This window comes from Heliangelus exortis, chromosome 3 (genome assembly GCF_036169615.1).
Source record: "Heliangelus exortis chromosome 3, bHelExo1.hap1, whole genome shotgun sequence".
In the NCBI taxonomy this organism is placed as follows: domain Eukaryota; kingdom Metazoa; phylum Chordata; class Aves; order Apodiformes; family Trochilidae; genus Heliangelus; species Heliangelus exortis.
The window spans coordinates 29,609,659-29,631,857 of record NC_092424.1 but is presented as its reverse complement, the minus strand read 5'-3'; the positions used below and the strand labels follow the sequence as shown (position 1 = coordinate 29,631,857).

General features: G+C 36.9%; 1 protein-coding gene across 24 annotated transcripts in view; it reads right to left on the bottom strand.

Moving 5' to 3' along the window:
* NRXN1 (neurexin 1) overlaps positions 1–22,199 on the bottom strand; it is a 705,459-nt gene that overhangs the window by 5,709 nt on the left and 677,551 nt on the right. For 14 of the 24 annotated variants that reach the window (XM_071739789.1, XM_071739797.1, XM_071739792.1 and 11 more), the window contains one exon: positions 14,673–14,760. In XM_071739789.1, the coding sequence (XP_071595890.1) occupies positions 14,673–14,760 (88 nt within the window). The remainder of the gene's footprint in view (positions 1–14,672; positions 14,761–22,199) is intronic. The other 10 variants (XM_071739794.1, XM_071739790.1, XM_071739793.1 and 7 more) reach the window with 1 other exon arrangement.

Genomic DNA, 22,199 nt, shown 5'->3' with positions numbered 1-22,199 from the left:
TGATGGACTAACAGCTGCTCTTTCTCTTTAAAACACGGACATTTGGGTCAAATACCATCAACCAACTTTACAATTAATGTCTACTAAATGACATTTAACAGCTTGCTCTGAGGAAGACATTCTCTTATTATGGCAAGGTAAAAAAACATGTAAGGAATATTTTTCAATGTTACCTAAACTCCTGCCTTTCACCTGAAGGCATCGTTTTATTTTTAAGGTTGTTTTCACAATTATCTCATTTATCCCATCTGTCTGAGGAATATTCAACCACTACATTAATGTTATTTAAACTGAGAACATTTTCAAAGCATCTGTTGTTATATTTCTTTAGACTTCACTAAAAGGAGCAGTTCAACAAAGGAAATGAATTCTTGCTATTTTTCTTCTGTTGGCATTAAAATATGCTTTTAACCTAGCAGGGCCTCTAAAGGCAAATCAAAGAGAAGGAAAAAAGAGGAAAGTTTTACAAAGCACATGGGCTTGTCCATGAGCACTGCATCTAGGAAAGGCTAGTGGAGCAGATGCTAAAGTCCATGTTCTGTTCTGAGACAGAATGGAAAAGGGCCACTGGGAAAATGCCAGCCTACACTTCTTCTGAAATCTATGTAAATAAACAAATCCCCATCCAAAATATTGTTGAAACAGCTGCCTGCTACTTAAGTACAACCTTTATTTGACTAAGACTGGAGTACCCAAGGGAAATTTACCTGGATTTTTTTTTGCCCTGCAAAACAGGAACTATTGCAACAAACAGGTGATCTCAATGGAGAGCAAGTGAAGATTATAAAGTTACAGAAGTCTTGCTCTTTGCTTCCCAACTCTTTGAGAAACACATGATTCAGTTTTCTTCCCAGCATCTTGGTAGCTGAACTAGGCAGAGTCATTGGCTCCTGGCACAGCAGCAGAGGTGTGTCTATGGCTATCCTTGTCTGCCACTTGGTTGAAGTCTCTGCAGCATCAAAAAGACACTAACTTCATCCTGCATAAAAGTTTCTTATTGTAAATTAGAAGTGAAATCCCTTACAGGTGAACGTTAAAATTAAATCACATGACCCTGTTTTTTAACAATAAAAAGTCATATTCAACAAGTCCTGAAACAATCCATGGTAAGTTGAGGATGGTTTGATTAGAAACAAGTGAAAAGCATAAAGAGTGTGATTATGCTCAGACCATACCATACCAGATAGAAGAAATAAAAGTAATCTTAGGACTGCATTTTAGGTGCAATGGCCCCTTAAAAAAACTTCTATTCTGCACAACTCTTCCACTCATATGACCAGCATGATTTGGATTGCCTCAAAGACCAGCTTAGAAGAGACTGATTTTTTAAAGCCTCTTCTACTACTTATGAAAAACTTTGCATAACGTAAAAGCAATTGAACACAGTTTTATATTGTGTAATAATGGATTGGAAAGTTATTATTCTTCACTGGTTTTTTTAAGTGGTTTAAAATTTAGAGGAACTATCTAACTATTTTCAGTGCCCAGTTATCATTAATGCTGTGAAAAGAAAATTGGAATTGCAGGGTTCCATGGTGTTTGTGAATTGAAAGTAGCAGATTTAACAAAAAACAAAACAAAACCCACAAAAAAACCACAAAAACCCAAACAAACAACAAAAGAACCTCAAACCTGTTTTCTTTACATTTATGCCTTCCCACAAACTGTGAATAGGGAATTACTCAACAAGAATGTTTAACTACTGCATTTGCAGTGAGGCGTGAAGGCAATTTTTTACAGGACATATTAATTTTCACTCTGTGTGCTATCATTGTAGACTTATTTGTGTTTGACTTGCTGTAGCATTGTTGGATTCTGGTGAACTAGTTTCTGAGCTCACTTCAATTTCAATGTCTCATTACAATAAATACACCTGAAAAACAAATCCCAGTGCTTCCTCTTCTTAACCGGCGGGATGGATGCAACCCAGCTGTGAAACCAGGATGAGGATCTGCTGTCAGGTTGTGCCAAATGTGGTGGGCTTGAGTATCTCAGCATGCTCCCTACCCAGCCTCCCTTCCTACCCAAGTGGTTCGTGAGGCAAGAACTGGTACCCCAGGGGATGTCTGTCAGTATATGAGCTGCCATGAGACAGAAAGTGTGAGGTGGTTCCACGTGTGGCTGCAATAGCTCAGTGATAAACTTGAGTCATACTTGGAACAGCCTATATCCAAAGCCACAATCTAATCCATGCGGGAGGGGTACCACAAAACCAGCTGCATTGCCAAACACACACTCTGATCATAAGGGCACCATGATTCAAGGAGAACTGGAGCTGAGACCTGCACACACAACAGACTGATGTGGTGAAGCAGTGTGGAGCTTCTACAAAATCTGTCAGATGCTTATTGAGTTTGAGGGAAAAAGACAACAACTTACTTTCAAATGTATTAAAGAGAAAAATAATAAGATATCTGTTCTCCTTCTTTTGGCATGCAAACCCAGTTTCTTTACTTCCTATAAATTGAAATCTCTAGGTTTTCAAAAGGAAAGATACAATGCACTGAAATACCTCTAAAATTATGTTTAAAAAAGCTAAAGAAGTTGTTTTGCTAAGACACTAAACACTGTCTCTGCACTGAATATAGTGCTTATTTCCAAGTACAATGATCTGCCATATTTTGGCTTCAAATTATTTACAAATCCTACTAACTCCTTGGGACTGCAGGTTTTGCAAGTAACATTTTTCAATGGTTGAGACATGGGAGGTTTGCTGTATCAGTCATCTTTGAATATCAACATAAGCCTAAAAGGAAAGAGTTAGTAGGATAGTGCCAATCAATAGAGCATACCAAATCAATGGGTTTTATAAGTTAATATGCTCAGCAGAGGTGATGCTTATATTTCACATAGTTTAATAAGAACCTTTCATGAAAACATTTTCCACAAACCTAACTGTTAGCCAAAATGGAAATTGTAAACCAATATATGACTTCATATGTTTAGTACTCTTCATCCCCGTGGTCCTACTCTCCTTATTGGTATATTTTAACAAGTACAGTTGTATTCCTCCTCTTTTAGTATTTCTCCCAATATGGGTACTTTCTCCCTTCATCAGTTCAGCTGTCAGTCCTACAAAATTCTCACCACTTCTACCTTTGCCTTTCATGTTTTCACCTCTGCTTCTTTCTTTTCTACATGGAGTAATTTACCTTGGTTTTGTGTGTGTTCTGGGAAGCCTTTGGTTATTTGTTATTTTACTTCTTTTGTCTACCAGAGTCAGTGGGTGCTCTAGATTTTAAATAGAAGTATTCCTAAATGGAATTCCTAAATGGAACAGGAAAAAAAAAATACTTTTGCAAATAGGGTAACATGAGGACAAACCAAAAACGTAACACTACTGTTTTCAACCTGAAGGTTTCAAGCTAAGATTCTGTAATCAAGAGGAACTGGTCCAGACAACTGAACTGGTATATTCTGCTGCTCTGACCCCAAAGAGTCAGAGGAATGCCAGTGTTACTGCAAAAAAAAGGCAGGGGCACTGGAAACAATTTTTTGTAAGATTAGCTTTGTTGTACCAAAAAGTTACAGTGGTAGTGACAGTGGCATTTAGGCCCCAATGAACTAAGTGAAAGCTTTATCACAAAGCTTTGCAGGACAAAGGTTTCATTGACTGCTACTTTTAGAACATCATTTAAAAAACCCCAAACAAACAAACAAACAAACAAAAAAACCCCAACAAAATGAATGCAAAACCCAAAGCATCTGATCTAGAACCTGCTTTTCTTCAGAGGAATACCAAAATGTAGTTGTAAAGAGTGGGGACTCTGATGGCTTGGCCTTCAGAGCAAGGAACAGTTCTTTCTCCTTAATGAGCAGGAGATGCAGACACCCACATCCATCTTTGCAATTGTGGGTGATTCCCTGACTGTCTTCCTTCACTAAGCAGCTGCTATGTGAAGAGGTAAATGTCAGTGCCACAATCATAGATGTGGCTTGAATGTTGGAGCTGAAAGCACACTGCATTCAGTTTCCTCTTAACACTGTCATCCAGTCAGATTCATTACTGACAAAGTTGATAGTGTGCCTGGGAAAAGAAGGTCCCAGGCTTTCAAGACACCCAGAATAAACAGGCACACATGCTAGAAATGTGACCACTACAAATGCCAAACTACACTTGCTAACGAAAGACTCGGATACAATTTGCAGATACAGCTACATTTGTTCACCAGGAATCTTACTACTGCCAGGACCATATAGGTTTCTCTGGGGGTGGGGAAGAGAAAGATAAATGGACTTCAGGATTCATATACATGACCTGATGTAACTAATGCTCTTTTTCTAATGAAAAATTATAAAAAATTAATAAGACTGCCTTGTTTTTCTTTGCTTCTCATAGTCCACAAAACAATTCTGGTGCCTCTGATGTTAGCATAAGGGAAACACCTGTGAGATACCCATGTAGCTTTTTCTCATTTTGGGATGTGATTCTCATTATCCCACTGCTTTCATATTTCCTTTCATTTATCCCTCTTCTGTAACATTTTAACAGATACGTGCTGTATCCAGACCAGCAGCTACTTTTTAAGCCATCTGACATTCAAACTGTCAAAGTGCCAAATCTAGATGACATCTCAACCTCACGAGATGCACTGATTTTGAAACCTATGGGTCAGAACAGCATGTCAGCACAGCAGAACATCATTTCACTCAGGTCTTTATATAGTTAGAATGAGATCACCTAAGGTTAGAATATTTCAGCTACATGCATCCTCATGGTAATTACTTGTGCCTTGAACTTTCCCTTCTTCCATTTATGAGCAATATCCTTAGAGAATACCTAGTTCTCGAATTTGTTTGAATTCACCTGCCACTTTGCAGGCTATCAAATGACTACTTACATACTAAAAAAATCCACAGTGTTTCCACAGAGGTTTTAAATTAGGTTTTAGCAGCTGAAAATGAACAGCAACGGTCCTAATACTAGGTATGCAAGACATAATGAAAATTTACATTGTATTGATTGCTTGAAAACACCAGCAAAAAGTTTTCCATTTGCCCTTGTATATTCTGTCTTGCAGCAGGGTAAGCATCCCTGGTCACTGCCAGCAGTGTGTTAACAGGGTCATTAAAGTGGTTATGTTAACAGGGTTAAAAAGATGCAGTTGTCATACACCAACTACTTTGTAACACCATATTAACAGAATATAACAGGTATTGCAAATGGTTAGCTTAGAACTGCGGAAGACTGCTGGAATAGACAGTGCCTTGTGTATTTAACTTGGTGGCACAAAGAACTGGCCTCTAGCTTGTATCCTTCATGTAATACAGCCAGCTTTCCACCTCAGAAAAATTGTATTTTCCCTGTTTGCTAGGGGTGGCAGCCTCAGATTCCCATGTGCCTGGTCCTTCCTCCAAATATTAGCTGAAGTACAGAAAATTTCTTACAAAATTTTATGGACCTGATTTACTATTATATTGTTCAAATTTAGTTAGAGAAAGACATAGAAGCTGAGTAATATTATCTTAATTCAGGCCAGTATTTTGCCTACAAAACTTTTCACACCAGTGCAAAATATTGTGTTGTCTTCTACCATGTCCATAAAAATAAGGATAATAAATAGTCCTGAGGAAGAGGGCTTTTTTTTTTTTTTTTTTTTTCCACTAGGAGAGGCAAATTCAATGCATGTGCATTGCAAAATGACAAGAAACAGTTTCAGTATTGCAAGTCTCCACAATACAACTCTGCAAGAAAACGCATACATTACATGTAGCAAAGAAAACCACAAAGAAATGTAGCTCAAGGAATGCAATGGACTTGCATTAATCAAGCCACCAGTATTACATGGTCTATTCTCAAACAAACTGGAACAACTCATTTATGTCAACAAGCTATGTGTTTGACAAGCTATGCTGATTCTACATGAAAGCTTGATTCAGAAGACCAGTTTTGGAGATTATACACTTTAATTTAGGATTTTTAAGCAGATTGGATTGAAAATTAATGGAACCTGTTACAGATTCAATCAGCTACTTGCTTGACCCTTGCACAAACAAATCCTCTGCCGTTCCAAAATTCCTTGTAGTCAGACAGGTGTGTCACTCAAGCCAGGAAACTACTTATCTCTTTCTGAAAAACCTAATTTTTGAAATTTATTTTATACGTTTTTCAAGCAATATGGGTGTGTGAAATCCATCCATGGAAAATATTTCAAGAGCCCATATAATCTTTATTTGGCTTTATTGAATTGGTTTCAGTAAAACTAATGTTTACAAAATAGCCTGAAAATCAAATTCCTCTCTCAAGATGCAGATTAGGACAGGTCAGTCTTGGTTTTCTTACATTTCACTTGTGTATTGTGCTTCTATCCCAAATTGAAAAGACTGTACTTTAGAAGATAAAATAGAGATTGTTCCCAGTTGGAGTTCAGAAAATTTCAACTTACGTGATCAGCATGGGTCATGGAACAGTTAATGATATAGTTTATCTATTGAAACATAGAAATTCTTCATGATAGTTCAAAAACATATAAATATATATTTTGGGTATTTTGTACCTTGTTCTTCCGTTAAGTGGTTCTTTGATTCCAGTTTAACAAAATTATACATATTTTTTTGAAAATTGAGGAAGGCTATCAAAGCATACACATTTTTATTTCTGTGGCTAAAAATTAAGAATCACAAAAGATTTAGAACTGCGTAGAAACTGTTTTCACATATTAGGGAAACAAGCACAGAAACTGGGGCTTAATTAGCTGTATTATTGAAATCTTGGTTACTAGTCTTGAAAATAAGGACTGCTTTGTTTAAGAGAGCACAGTTGTAGATCCATTTCCATTATTTTTTCTACTCTAGCAAAGCCACTGCATTAGCAGTCAATGCATTATTTAAGGTTTATGTAATACCTTATTTAGTAATTTTGTTCTTTCTTAGTTGTTGGGGGTTTTTTTGGTTGGTTGGTGGTAGTTTTTTAGAGTCATTTAGGACATATCTTACTGCCTGGCTAATGCTAGAATGGTCTGTAAAGCAGTTTCATTATCTCAAAGTAGCAAAAATAATAGATCATGCAACTGCTTATATGTGAGCAACCGTGTTTCCTGCAAATTATTCTGAGGAAAGTCACAAAGCATGTAGCATATACTTAAGGGGAGGGACAGAGAAAACAAGAATTAATTAATATTAAAGGGATTGTGAGGAAAAATTATTTTGCCCCAAAGCCTCAACAATGAAACAAGAGTATATTCATCCACCTTGGTGTGTTTTCACTGAGAGTAGACTTTTCCTATCCATCAAGCCTGCCCACAGAACTGTTGCCCTCAGCTCTAACCTGCACTCCATTTGCTTCCTCTCACTCACATTATCCCACGCAGGGACTGGACATTTGCCCCTTATTGACTAACATAAATAAATGTCCTGAAAAAAGGACACGATAGCCAAGGACATTTTACTGTCCATGATCCAGACAAGCATTGAAAAATCTAGGGAGTCCCACTGAAGTCAGTGGGTATAACACACATCATTTACATGTAATAGTGAATGATTGATGTGGAGTGCCTGCTTTGCTTCTCTGCACTCACCGCCCAGTCCTGGGATCACAGCAGGATCATGTGCTTTAGCTTTGCCTGTAAATATTTTTAGAGCTTGTAACAAGTGACATTTTAAATCTTTAAAACAGAGAAAAATAACAGCCTTCTTTCGTGGGTTCCTCCTTCAGGAGCCCATTTTTCTCAAATTATTGTTTATAAAAATAGTAAAGTTCTTCAAACGACTAGAAACATTACCATCAGGTTTTGTGTACACTGTGGAGATGTCAAACTCCAAACCACTGAATATGTATGTAACCAGTACTAATAACTTTCACTTAACAAATTTCTCTAAACAAGAATGGTCTTTTCATGTTGTCTGCACACATCTGAAGTATAAAGCACACCTTTAGGTACTGCCATAGAAATAATAACCCCAGTATTTACATCATGAACATCTGCCATTCTTATACACATTACACAAGAATGTCCAACTTTAGCAATAATATGAGTGGAAACTGAATGCACCTTCAAAGTTCACACACAAGGAAATCTTTGCATCCCCATACATCAGTAGAAAAAGTCTTGCGCAGGCTTACAGAGAGCTTCGCATGATTTATCACAACCTGATGTCAACATTTCTTACCAGTCTTAGAGCACAATAAGCCATTGATATGATTTTGATGGAAAACCCTTATTGCTTGACCCTTGCACAAACAAATCCTCTGCCATTCCAAAATTCCTTGTAGTCAGACAAGTGTGTCACTCAAGGCAGGAAATTACTTATCTCTTTCTGAAAAACCTAATTTTTGAAATTTGCTTTATACGTTTTTCAAGCAATATGGGTGTGTGAAATCCATCCATGGAAAATGTTTTAAGAGCCCATATAATCTTTATTCAGCAAAGAAGCCAGTTCTCCAGTTTCAGTCCATATTCTGCCTTCCAGTATGTTCAAACCATGGTGACTGCAATTAATGCATGCTAGGAAGCATTGACCTATGCTGTCATCCCTAGGCTATGTATTAAACTTCCCTTTGAATTACATTTGTTTGGCAAGAAGTATCTACCTAATTGGCATGTTTAGCTGCATTTTGTCTTAAAATATATATAAAAAATAATCATTAAAATAATTACAAGTTGGTCACCAGTCCCCTGCATCGGTTGAGGTTACACAAAGAAAGGATGTACAAGAGTGTGAACACCACCACTACCACCAAATGCACTGAAAGCATTTGAGAAGACAGAATTCCCTAAACTACTGAAAAATTACTTGTTAGAGTGAAAGAAAACCCTTTCTTTAGGCACATGCAATTGTTTTTTATTGCTACAAACACTGGGAATATATGAAAATCATTAGGACTGTCTGTAAAGCTACAATTCTACTCAGTATTCCCATATTTCAGTGATGTGGCTGGTAAAGAGATCAGTGTTGGTACAATGGATCAATCATAATTTTTAAACTCATTTTTCCAAGGCAATTTAGGAAAAGATTTCTTTTTGATCAAATTCAAATGAGAAATGCCATATTTGTAATCCACAGTGAGAGACAATAACAGCTCTTTCTCTACTGAAAAAGAATTGGTGCAGTTCACAATATGGAAAAATGCAACAGGTGCTTTCTGTTGCTTTGGGGGAGCTTTATGATTTATATAAAAAGGTAAATAACCATAAAATCTAGTTTAACTTCAATTATAGGAAAATAAATCTAAATCTGAGTCCCCTCAGTTCCTTTATGTATAGATATGGTAAGAGCTGACATATGGAGCATTTGTAAATAAAACATAATCACTCTGTAGGAGCTCATACAGACACTTCTATATGTATTTCAGCTAACCACTTTTAAAGGCTAATTCAAGGCAACCCAGTGATCTTTCTAGTACTGGAAATGCATATAGAACTACAAGATAATTTGACTGAGGCACAAATATTCCCTTTATGTCTTGAGCCATAATGAACACAGTAGCCCTCTGAACTAAGTGCGATTTTATTTTATTTTTTTTTTTTTGTTTGAGCTCCGTGCACAATGATTCCCATAAAGTGAATTAGAAAGGACTCTTGCAGTGATATATAAATCATAGGAGCCACTTCACCTCCTACTGCAATACTATCCTACTGGCTGATGCACCAGGAATAGAGTCAAATATTTTGTGAGACAAAAGAGCAAAACTTCTAATAATGAGCAGCAGTCATTCACAGTCCAAATTTCACAGCTCTGCCAATTAGAAAAATAGGTATCCATGCTGGAACCAAGCCTCATCCAACAAAATGTGTTGGAGAATGTGTGTTTCTTTGACATCTCCAATACCTGCCATGTACATATGCAGGAAGCAGTTTGCATGCAAAGCCCCACACCGTTCTGCTGACAGGACAAACAGCTCCCCAAAGCAATGGCTGAACTGCGAGAGTCATCTTATATAGTGGCTTGTTCTCTCAGTTTTAATGATATTTTGAATATTTCTGGCCATCACTAGCTATTTTCTGCAATGCAATGAGACTGGCTAAGATATAGGAAAATCAACACATGTCCAAAGATCTGCCTGTAAGCATCTACCCTATTATCAGTCCTCGCTCAAAAACATGGGAAAATAACTAATCCCTTTGTCTCCCAGAATAAAGAATCAGGGCTTAGAAAGGAAACTAATGTTACTAGGTTATATACTTCACTGAACTCTATCCTGACTATTCTTATCCTATTTCCCTACATAACAAGTGCAGGACAAGATCTGACATCAAACACTGTCCTCAGAACCGGAACTCAAGAGCTGCCAGACAAACACTGATGAAGAGATGATGAATGATAATGACTCTCAGATGATGATTAGGTTGCAGCATGTGAACTTCTGTTGGTAGAAACACAGTTGTTTGAACCAGAAAAAAAAAAATAGATTCTCCAATATAATTTCTTCACTTTGAAAGTTACCTTCTGCTAAATCTTCCAAGACCATATATTCTAGTTTTAAGACTGCTAAATATTACATCCATCCATCCCATTTCTGCTGGTATCATATAAAGAGTCCCTAATTTCTAGCTTAAAATTTTGTCGCATCCAAAGTTTGAGGAGTATTCACCCATAATTTGCAAAAAAAGAACTGTTTCTACAAATGCACAAGATTGTAAGACTTCATCCCTAGCCTGTATTTCTCTGCCATTAAACTCAATGATTTCACTTCACATGACCCAATTTGGACCTCTTTGTGTTTTGGAAGATTTCAGTAGCTACATAAGGGGCTAGGTAATAACTAACAAACAAAATAGCAGCCCAGTGTAATGGGAACAAATATGCTGTGAAGCACAAATGCTCACTGAAACTCAACAGAATTCAGAGCTCTGTTCAGATCTCAGGAAAGGCTGGGACTTCAGTCCTGACATGCAGAATGTTAATTTGTCCACCACCAGTTTTATGACTCTTTAAGCAAAACCAATAAACCATTACAGGTCTTCTTTTTTTTTTTAATAGGTTTCCACTAACATTTTTCAGAACTTTTCTACAAAAGGAAAAGGCTTTATTATTTCCTTTATGACATGAAGCTGAAGGAACACAAAATGCTGTTGTTGTGGTTGTTGTTATTATCATTACCATAACAATCATTATATAGATCAGAAGAGGGGAATGTGGAGAGACTGTCAAACCAATAGGTTTTGCCTTACCTTTCAGTAATCTTGAAAAGGATATGTCAAATGAGAAGGGAGGCAAATGTTAAGAGTGAAAGGTAAAGTGACAATTTGATTTGAAGAATGACACAAAAAAATGATCCAGCCAACTGGGATTACGGAGAACATAATTCCTGTGCCAATCCATACTTTATTTTTATTATTTTTTACAGTGGCTGTTGGGATTCAAGAAATTAATCAGTAAAATCATTCTCAGATAAACGAAAAGGAGAAGTACATCTGGGTGATGAATAATAAACTAAAATAGGAAAGCTAAACACCTGGCTGTAAAGCTAATGGCAGCATTTTGCAGGAAGACTAACATTCACATTACTGTTGTGGACCTTAGTTTGGATGGAAATTATAACCTGTCAGAAGGCTTCATGTCACCCCTCTCATTTCTGCACCCACCAGTTAAATGACTATACGTGGCTCTTAGACCACTGAGCACTGCAGGCTTCTGATCTGAAGTTCAAAACAAACTCAGAGAATTATTCTGAAATTTCATTTGCTCTCAGCAAGCTGTAAGTCTGAGACAATAAAACTGTTATCTAATACAACAGCTGCATTCTAAAAATAGGGAGATTTTTTAGTGCCAGGTAACTTATTGTTGTAAAATTACCTCATAAAATTTAAAAAAAAAAAAAAGTGAAATTTATTTACATTTTCATCAGATAAATGTCAATTTACCTACTGAACAGCACTTCCTGAGTTAACTAAAGCAAAGAAACAATGAATGAGGCCAGAGCCATGTACAGTCATTTAACTGGTGGGTGCAGAAATGAGAGGGGTGACATGAAGCTTTCTGATGATCTTTTTAAACTCAAAAATTTGAAAATGAGAAGGGAAGAGCATGGAATTCATTCATGGAATGAATTTTCTAATGTTCAACAAATTAATTCTTATCGCAGTTCCTATATATCTTGCTCATGATGTCTGGGACTTCTGCAACTGAAATGTGTTCCTGAAAGATACAAAAATACTTAAGGTAGGTGTATTTGTTGCTACTCTGTTTCAAGAATGAAGACTTCATGTCACCACACTTTGAAAAAGACTCTGAAATCCTTTATTTGGAAGCAAAAGAAACTAACTCCAAAGTATTGTGATGAAGTCTATAAATACCTTGGCTCCTGAAAGAGATTAGATACTACCCTGCAGGTCCATCAAACACTGAGACAAGTTATAGGCTTCTCTACCTTTTCTTAAATGTTAATAATTAATAAAAATTAATGTGGGTATTAGACTATGAGAATACAAAAAGGAACCATGCATCTGCATTTAAAGCAAAATTGCATTTGTCTGAAGTCTGTGTACCTGCCCCCTGATTCAGTTGTCATACTAACATGGTTTAGTTTTGATTTGCATTAATATACAGGCCAGACCTAAATTTCACTGATTTCTACTTAAACAAAATATTTTAGTGCACAACAGATTTATCTTAGCTAGAATAATAGAATGTGTTGGGTTGAAAAGGACTGCACTGAGCAGGGACATCTTCAACTACATCAGGTTGCTCAGAGCCCCACTGAGCCAGACCTTGAATATCTCCAGGGATGAGGCCTCCACTACCTCTCTGTGCAAGCTGTTCCAGTGTTTCACCACCCTCAACTAAAGAAATGCTTCTTAATATCTGATCTAAATCTACCTTGCTCTAGTTTGAAACTTTTATACCTCTTCCTACCACTATGCACCCATGTAAACAGTCCCTCCCCAGCTTTCCTGTAGGTCCCCTTCAGGTACTGGAAGGATGCTATAATGTTGCCCTGGAGTCTTCTCCTCTCCAAGGTGAACAAGCCCAATTCTCTCAGCTTGTCTTCACTGGAGTGGTGGGTGCTCCAGCCCTCTGATCATCTTTGTGGCCCCCCACTTGGGTCCATACAACAGCTCCATGTCCTTCTTGTGTTGAGGGCTCTAGACCTGGATGCAGTACTCCAGGTGAGGTCTCACCAGAGACCCAATAGAGGGTCACAATCACCTCTCCCAGTCTGCTGGCCATGCTTCTTTTGCTGCAGCTAAGGATATGATTGGCCCTCTGGGCTGCATGTGTGCACTGTTTGCTCACATCTATCCAGCAGTACCCTTTCTGCAGGGCTGCTCTCTATCACATCATCCCTGTACTGATGATGTGGATTGACCCTTCCCAGCTGCAGGACCTTGCTCTTGGCTTTATTGAACACGGTGGTTCACATGGGCTCACTTCTCCAGCTTGTCCCAGTCCCTCTAGATGACATCCCATACCTCTGGCATGTCGACTACACCAGTCAGCATTGTGTCATCTGCAAGCTTGCTGAGGGTGTACTTAATCCCACTGTCTAGGTCATTGATGAGGTTATTAAGCAGCATTGGTCCCAGAAGGGTCCCCTTTGTTCTAGTGTTAAGGATTATAGCAAGTGTTGAAGACTATCAAATATCTAAACCAGCTGACAAGTAGCTATGCCACCCGATAGCTCAGAATTCAAATAAACAAGAAAAACAAAGCCATACATGACATCACAAGCTGTTCACTCAGAAAAGGTAAAAGGCTACCCAAGTTGACAAAGAAAGCAGGAGTACTGGGATTTTTTTAAAAGTTATAGAGTAACATAATCATTCTGATTTTTGTTACGAAGTTTTCCATTCCTTTCACATCTGTGATAAACCTCTGATTCTTTAAGGAAGGTATGTAGCATTTTATTTTAATATGAAGTGGCAAAATATAAGAGAGAAAAATTAGTACCAAATCTGTTATTCAGTAGGACTAGGAAAGACATGGCCAAAACACTAAGTTTTTTGTTTCACAGATAATATTAGAATGTAAATTTTTAAAATTTCTAGTCAAAACTGGAACATACACTCTGAATAGCCTTGGCTTGGAAAAAAAGCTGTAAAAGAATTTGAAATTTGATACTATTGTTTTCTGTATCTTCAGGTTTCTACCATCTACACAGTATTTCATACCATAAACAGTAATTAAAAACCATAGAATGGTTTGGGTTAGAAGGAAACTTTATTCCAACCCCCGTGCATGGGCAGAGACACTGTCCACTAGGTTGCTCAAAGTCCCATTCAACCAGGTCTTGAACACCTCCAGGGAGGGGCATTCATAACTTCTCTGGCAAACCCATTGTCTCACCACCCTCACAGTAAATAATTTCTTCCTATAGTCTAGCCAAAGAATTCTTCTACAACTGACATAATATGACACTTGAAATGGTCTACTTCTGTCTTATTGGGGGAAAATTCTTAAGGGACAAGCTATTGCAACATCTTTCTCCTAAACTGAGTTGTTCTTTCTGTATCTTGACAACAAAGTTGCAGGGGCCTCAAAATACCCTTCCCAGTCAAGTCCTTGGTCAAACTATAACCTTACTCATATCACAGCTATCAATGTGCTCTTATCTGTTGCCTTTGAAAAACATACAGCAACATTTTCCTCTCTGCTGACACTGCTATGTATAGAAAGACCCCAACTCAATTTCTCCCTGCTATGTAAGGGAGGACTGTCCCAGTAAATGGGTCTCTGGGGGACTGTAACATGCAAATATGAAATAAAAGAAAGTAATAAAAAAGTTGACTAACCTAACCCACCTGAGCTCGGCTCACAGGGATCGATGTCCTCATCATCACTGGGACATTCAGCCGAGGCCACCAGGATGTCATCTGTGGTCTGCAAAGAAAATAAAAATCAAATAGATATATTTTAATTGCCTGAACATGTTGTACAATTCTCGTTGACATTTCTTTTATTGCACAGATTTATGAAAGACCCAGAGCATTCCAGACTTAATGTGTAATGGCACAGTGACACTGTCCACCTCTGTATTAATGAGACTTTGCTTTTCAGTTCACACTTGTCAGTTCTTAGGAGTATGTTAGATTTCCAGTGGAGGCACTTAAACATTTTAATATTATTTGTAATAAGAACAAAAAGTAAAAGGATAGAGTACATGTACTGGGGCTGCTGGTATTCACTCTTTACCTACAATATTTCTCCTATGATACTGCTGAAAACACTGCGAACATTAAAAAAGAAAAAAAAAACCAAGTCAAAATGCTGAATTGCTCACAGCTGCTAAAACTATCAGAAACATAATGATGTTCTCTCCTTTAATCACACTTGCTTGGTTCTCACTGAAACTATTTAATGAAAAGAAAGTCAAGGAAATAAAATCATAATAAATAAATGCAGTGCTAGAAAGAATCTATTTTCTCAAACAAGTGAAAACATCAGATTTTCTTAAATAAATGAAAAATTGCCAGAGTATTGCTGTGTTTAGGTTCAAAGAGTTCTAGGAACATCTGTCAAAATGGTCTTGAACAGTCCTTTGTATAAGTAAATCAAATAAATGAAGTCAAAGGAGAAAAAACAGGGGCTATAGGCTACAACATCCAATAAAGAAAAGAAAATGGGGATTCCTTCAGTGGAAGAACAAGGAGATACTCAATGAAACACTTAGGCAATCAATCTGAACCTGATAAAATGAAATGCCTCCTGTTCAAGCCACCCCTGAGAGCAGTCACTTAGAAATATAGGAAGAACATCCACAGTTCTTGGGGGAAATAATAGCAGGGAAATATTTATATATTTCTACCATGCTCCTGGTCACTTCTCAAGCAATTACTAATGAGGTTAGCAAGAAGCTTTTCCTATGGGCAAGATGTTTCATAACTGTTCATTTCAAGCTTCTATTTACCTCACCAAAGGAAATTCATGAACAGAATTTAAACAAAAGGTTAAGGATATGGCAGGCAAAAAGCCATTCTTGGATTCCTGTAGGATAAATACTCCAATGAGGAGATACAAGCCATTTCAGTGAATGTGAAACATTACCATTATTTTTTTCCCATGAGTATATGGGAGGGACATATATATGATCACTATATATTTTAATCACATTATACAGAGTTATTACATATTATATTATTATATAATATTAATGAACATGTGCTTTCAGCACTTCTGTGAATCAGGAAAGTGATAGAGGAATACATACAATAATATGTAAGGCATAGCAAAGAAAAACCTATAACAGTAATAGTAATAACAACTTTACAGGTAGAAGACTGGGACATAGAAGAACAAAATAGAAAGGCTTTTATAGACAGCAGCTATGCTATGTCACAGTTTGATGCTGGAATTACAAAATTTATACTTCCCTGTATCTGAGAAAATTTATAGCTGGGGGTAACCACTCTGGAAACCTATAACACTGCCAAAATTAGCTAGCACATGTGTAATATGAGTTAAACAGACCAAAACAAATGATTTGAGTTGTCCATTCTTTGTGTCACGAAATAAAACAGAGTCGTAATGAAAGCCCGCTGCAAATATCCTCTTGAATTTCTAATGTCCATTTATTTTCCCCAGAATACAACCATTTAAAATCGAAAACCAACATCTTAGCCTCTTTGTGGAAAAGCACCTGGTTTTTTATAAGTATAAAATAAACAACTAGGTAAACAATAAAGCCTGCACACAGAAAGTTAGCACCATAGTGTAAAAAACACGACTAATAAATAGAAAAAAGTACTACTAAGTGTAAAAAAAGTGTCATGCATCTCCCCAGCTGTTTCAATTTGGTCACTGAAACCACAGTGTCATATTTTTCCTTCTGCCCATAACACTGGAGAAGACTACAGGCAGCCAGAACTCTGAAGCAATTGATCAGTGGGGAATTGTACACAAATACAATGAAGCAGAAAGGATCACATATATAAATAACAGCCATAGCAGGAAATTGTGGTCTGTGAGATCCACTGGTTGAACTGGAATTTTGTTAGTGTTCTTTCATACATGCACATATGAGAAAACCTTGTAGCTTCAGTGAACTGAGTTTGAAATGATCAGATAGATAAAGAGAACTATTGCAGCATCTCTGATTATGCTTGATATAGGATGGTCAGAGTTTACTTCAAGGACTTGTAATTTTTGTACAGTTTGTGATGCATTCAAAACTACCAGAAAATAACTATGGAAAAATCATCTACTTGAAGTAGCTTAATGAATGAGAGATACTTTACTCAGTTTTGAATGAGAGGGAGTGCCAAAACTGTCTTTATAAAATGATACTAATTCCAATCTATGGAAAGAGTATTCACACTTCTACAAGAACAAAGGGATGTTCTTGACTGATAAAAGTGCATGCATATTGCAGGTGCAGAAATGAATAATGCCTTAAAGAAATGTTAATTTAGCACATCAAAAAGACCTCATTAATGTCTCAAGGTATTACAGGAAATAATGTATTTTTTAAAGTCAATACAAGGTATAAAACTAATTTTGTTGCAAGCCATAAATCAAGTGTCATTATTTGAATACTAAAAAAAAAAAAAGTGGTAACAGATTAAAAAAAAATTTCTTCTGAAAAATATGTCAAGAAAAATTCCAGCTTAAGTATCTGTTAACAGATACGGCACAACCCCCCTTTCCTAAACTTAAATATCTCTTTACTGCTACACATACATAATTTTATTACAAAGATGGCAAAGGAACTGTGAATGGCAAGTGAGATGTCAGTGACGAAGCTACAAAAGCCATCGGACTGCTTAACACAATTTCAAATGGGATTAAGTATTAACTAAAACACTAAAAAATACAAGGAATTAATGATTTAAAGAAATCCTGAAGGCCAGCTACCAGAGTTCTTTCTTCAGAAGAGTTCTGACTGACAGGAGTTTACCTGAACAGAGAGCAGGATTTAGACCTATGGGTCCTGGACAGCCAAGGGCTACAGATAAATAATGCAAGATAGAGTAATATTTTTCTACTTACTGCATATTATCTTTTCCTCATACTTTTTAATTTTAGATGGGAAGACTTAGAACAAATCAGTTCTCCTAAGTGAATTGCAATTGTTGCTAGAACTATGGCTAATTTCCAAGATACTGCTTCAAGCATTCTCATTAATCAGGGATTTAAAAGTCAATGGAAAAACCTTTATTTACAGTGAGTGCCTAATAGGATAACATCCAACTGGTATCATCACAATACACAATCGGATTAGAACGTCTCTTGGGTGAGTTGTTCAAATTCATTTAGGAAGCAATACTCTAGTTGGAAGAGATTTAAAAAAAAAAATTAAAATAGCAGGCGTACAACTTGTAAGGCCAGGAAGAATTTTTTTTTTATTACATCTTCTTTTATTTGTGTTTCTTCAGAGCTTTTCAGATTCATTCTATGCATGTGGATGCATGTTTTAAAATGCAGGCTACTGTAATATGGGATTTCTTAAAAAGTTAGGCAACTGCTCACTTTTCAGAAAAAGGATGGTAGAAGTCTGAAATTAATGTGTCAGTGTAAAAAATGAAGAAAAAATTAGCACATTTTGTAAAGCTGGAAGTCACTGCATAATGTAATGTCTGATAGTTACTCATGGGTGTGGACCCTGCAGGACTATGTCTTACTTATACCAGTCATGTCTGCTTGCAAAAATAAGGACTTTGGGATTTGTTTCTTAGCCAAGAGTTTAAAATATCACCAATCTGCCACCTTGCCTGAGGAAGGAAATGGTGACTATTTCAAGAAAGCTCCTCGCCAGGGAAAAAATTATGCTCTAGTCATAGCTTAACTACAGTGTAGCTGAAATACAATCTGTAGCTATGGATAAATATCAAGATTCCTCAAAGCTTACTACCATGACTTCAAAACTGGTTCCAGAAATTCTGGTTGCGCTCTTCTAATAGTGATTTTTGAATGCTACATCATTAAGAAAAAAAAAAAAAAAAAAAAAAAAAAAAAAAAAAAAAAAGCAAGCAAATAAACAATTGGGGAAAGAATTTTATTATTATTATTATTCATTTTTACATGACTGGGCATAAATATAAACCGCCTTATTAAGTTTTTATGTATAAAGCCTGTAATACCTGAGGGTACCAGAGAAATATGATCTAAAAATTAAATCTGAATTGTGAATTTATTAAGAGTATAATGTTAATGAATGCTTATTTTTTCCCATAGTATTCCACCAGCTCTCCTTTAAATCATAGCACCCTACAGCTACTCTGAATACAATTTATTGCTTTCTTGTTCAAGAATATACTTTATCCCATGAGAACAGCAAGAAAATCCAAATTACGCAAGTTAAAAACTAGCAGTCCTAAATTATTATATGAATTATAAACAGCATAACTGCTTCTGACTAGTGTTTAAATAATTTCAGATGAGAACTATTCTGATTTATTTGTACAGCTTTGGTGCTTAAGGATACCAGCCAGGCACTCTTAGGCTTGGTGCTAAAAGCTGGAAGGAAAGGGCTTTGCTGTGAGGAGCTTAGAGTTTGATTTCAGATCAGATACACAAATGAGTGCAATGAGGGGGGCACAGAATGAAAAGGGTCAGGTGAGGATGCTACTTACAAGAACGAGCAGTTATGCAGCTCTGATCTAGCATATTTTCCAAAATGATGTGCCAAGACAGCAGGAAGGAAGGTCAGGAAGAAAGGAGGCAAGCGACAAGCCGGGCAGGAGCCCATAATTGGCCAAGGAGATGCAGGGAACAGATGGTGCCTGGAGAGCACCGCAAGCCTCTCCAAGGAAATGGTGTAATTAAAACCCTGTCCGGTGAGGGTAGAGGTGAGGACAGCCAGGATGGCGTGGGAAGAGGCAGGCAGCACCAATAGACAAATGGTGAAGGCATGAGAAGATGGAGCACGATTTGGGAGGGGAAGTAGCAAAGAAAGTGAGAAAGTAATGATAAGATCACAGGAGCAAAGGGGACAAGGTGGTAAAAGGGGATAGCCAGGATATAAGGGAGCTGATATCAACGTCTGTTGATTATGTGAAGAGTAATGGGTAAGAACTTAATGACTTAAAAAAACAGTTGTCTGAAAACATAGTTTCAGATGTAGGACTAGGAAGTTAAAACTCTTCTCTTTTTCCTATTTTCTGACATGCTCGGTTATCATCTCTGCTTACATTATTTTATTTGTCCTCCTGGAAAAAAAGCTTATTCAAATCTTTGCCATTCAGAGAGAGAATCTTTGCCAGACAGATTCAACAACAACTGATATTCAAACACAGAGGTCTGCTTCAGCTAAGCAGAAGTGTATGCAGCTAAAGCCATGGTAAAAACAAAGGTTTTGGAAAACCAACAGATACAAACTACTATCTTCTTCATTATCTGTGTCAAAAGTCCCTTTAAAAATACAGTTCATGTAATGTTTACAAAAGGGAGCTCAGTCAGGGCAGTCATTTTATACTTTTGCACTGGACACTAACTCCTGAGGCAGTGAGGGACTTTCTTAAAAAACAGTCCTTCACATATATTCATTTTCCGTGCATTTTTCTCTTAAAGGGAGAAATAAAATAACCTAAACCAATGAGAATGTTGGCAGAAACCAACAGGGCATGAAAATCACTAAAGAGTTAATGTGAAAAAAATAGAATTTCATTTTTTGGGATGGGATTAACTGCACAATTGTCCAAAGGAGAATATGTAATTTGAACATAATTTTGTATGTATGAAGCAGACCTCTGTGACTACTGAGAACAGTTGTAGAAAGAAACTTGAAGATACCACATTAATCAGTAACACTCTTCTGCTAGCTTCTCCCTGGTGTTAATAACTACTGACTGCATGAGGCAGTTTGCTGCAAAAGATGCTGTAGTAATCTAGCAGTAATATCAGCTCTACATGACATCCTGTTTGGACAACTGCCTCTAAAATTGTATTTAACCTGCTATAGTTCAAACAAGTACATGTGCATCAATTAATGCTTGTCCACCCACATGAAAAAGCATTTTCTCAGCACCGTGCTACTGAAAAATGTTGTGTCTGGACATAGATATTAAAAAAGCTAATATTTCAAGCACATACACAATATTTATTGTATCTTTTATTAACTGCTGACATATCATTACCCTGTAATGTGAAAATACAGTAAGTGAAAATTGAAACACTTCCTCATAATGTGTGATAACTGGCTCTCATCTAATTAATACCATCATGTTATTTCTTGAATCTGTCAATGTTTGACACTGGGGGAAAGTGAAAGCCCTGATTAACAAGTTCCTCTTACAGAAAAAATAAAAAAAGAAGCCTCTAGGTTATAATAACCAAACACAATAGGGTCTTTCAGTTAGTGAAATTACTTTTGTAGAAATTAAAAACTCGGAGGTGTAGATGAAAAGCTCAAGACAACGACTTTGATGTCCCTCAGGCCATCTCCAGCCTCTGTCCCCAAATCTCAGCAGTGAGGGAAACACAGCTTCCCCAGAGAGCACAGCAGAATAACCTCATTTTTAGCCTCCTCATCTCTACATAAAGCACAGAAAGTCTATCTTTCCATGTAACAACCTTTAAATCCATGGTATTATTTCCATGCAGAGTCATATTTGTATCACTTCTGTACTTCCCCTCCTCATCACAAACATTTAAGTTCTCATGGGCAAAATTACAACAAATAGCAGAAATATATTTGAGAAAAGGATTTATAATAAAATAACATCAACAAAACTGTATGTCTTTCCTTTGAGCTCTGAATTTGAACTTAATTGCTTTGATCAAAGTCTTAGAATCATTTGTCTCATCTGGAAGAAAGCAGTAACACAGCTGAGAAAATTCACATGCTGGTAAAGCTACATGGTCAGACAGCCAGGCAACATTATACATTTAACTTTAAAAATAAGAAATTAATCCAAATCTTTCCCTACCAGATCATTTCCCTCACCACCTGCAACATATGAACAATGTTAGTTTCACAGATATCAACCAAACCCAGCTTCTATATTCATTTATTTATGAATGTCACTATTCTTGTCCCCTTGTGAAACTTTTTTGAGAGCTGTTGCCTGGAGAATTAACCCACTTTTTTCCCTTCCCATTTCTCTTCCTGCTGGGCAACTAATGAGAACACACATATCTCCATCTATATATTTTTCACAGGCCACTCTTCCATATTTATAGGCCTTGGAATGAAATACTTAACATCACAGCCACTGTGTAACAGCAGGGGCTATTCTGGGCTCTCTTGAAACAAGCTGATTCTGTACTAGCTGTGGCTCTTGGAAGCAGAGTAAGCAGCAACATACACTGACAGAGTATTTAGGATGGGAACTTACTGTTTCTCACTTTTTGGTAGGAGGAAGGATTATTGTTTGAAGTAATTA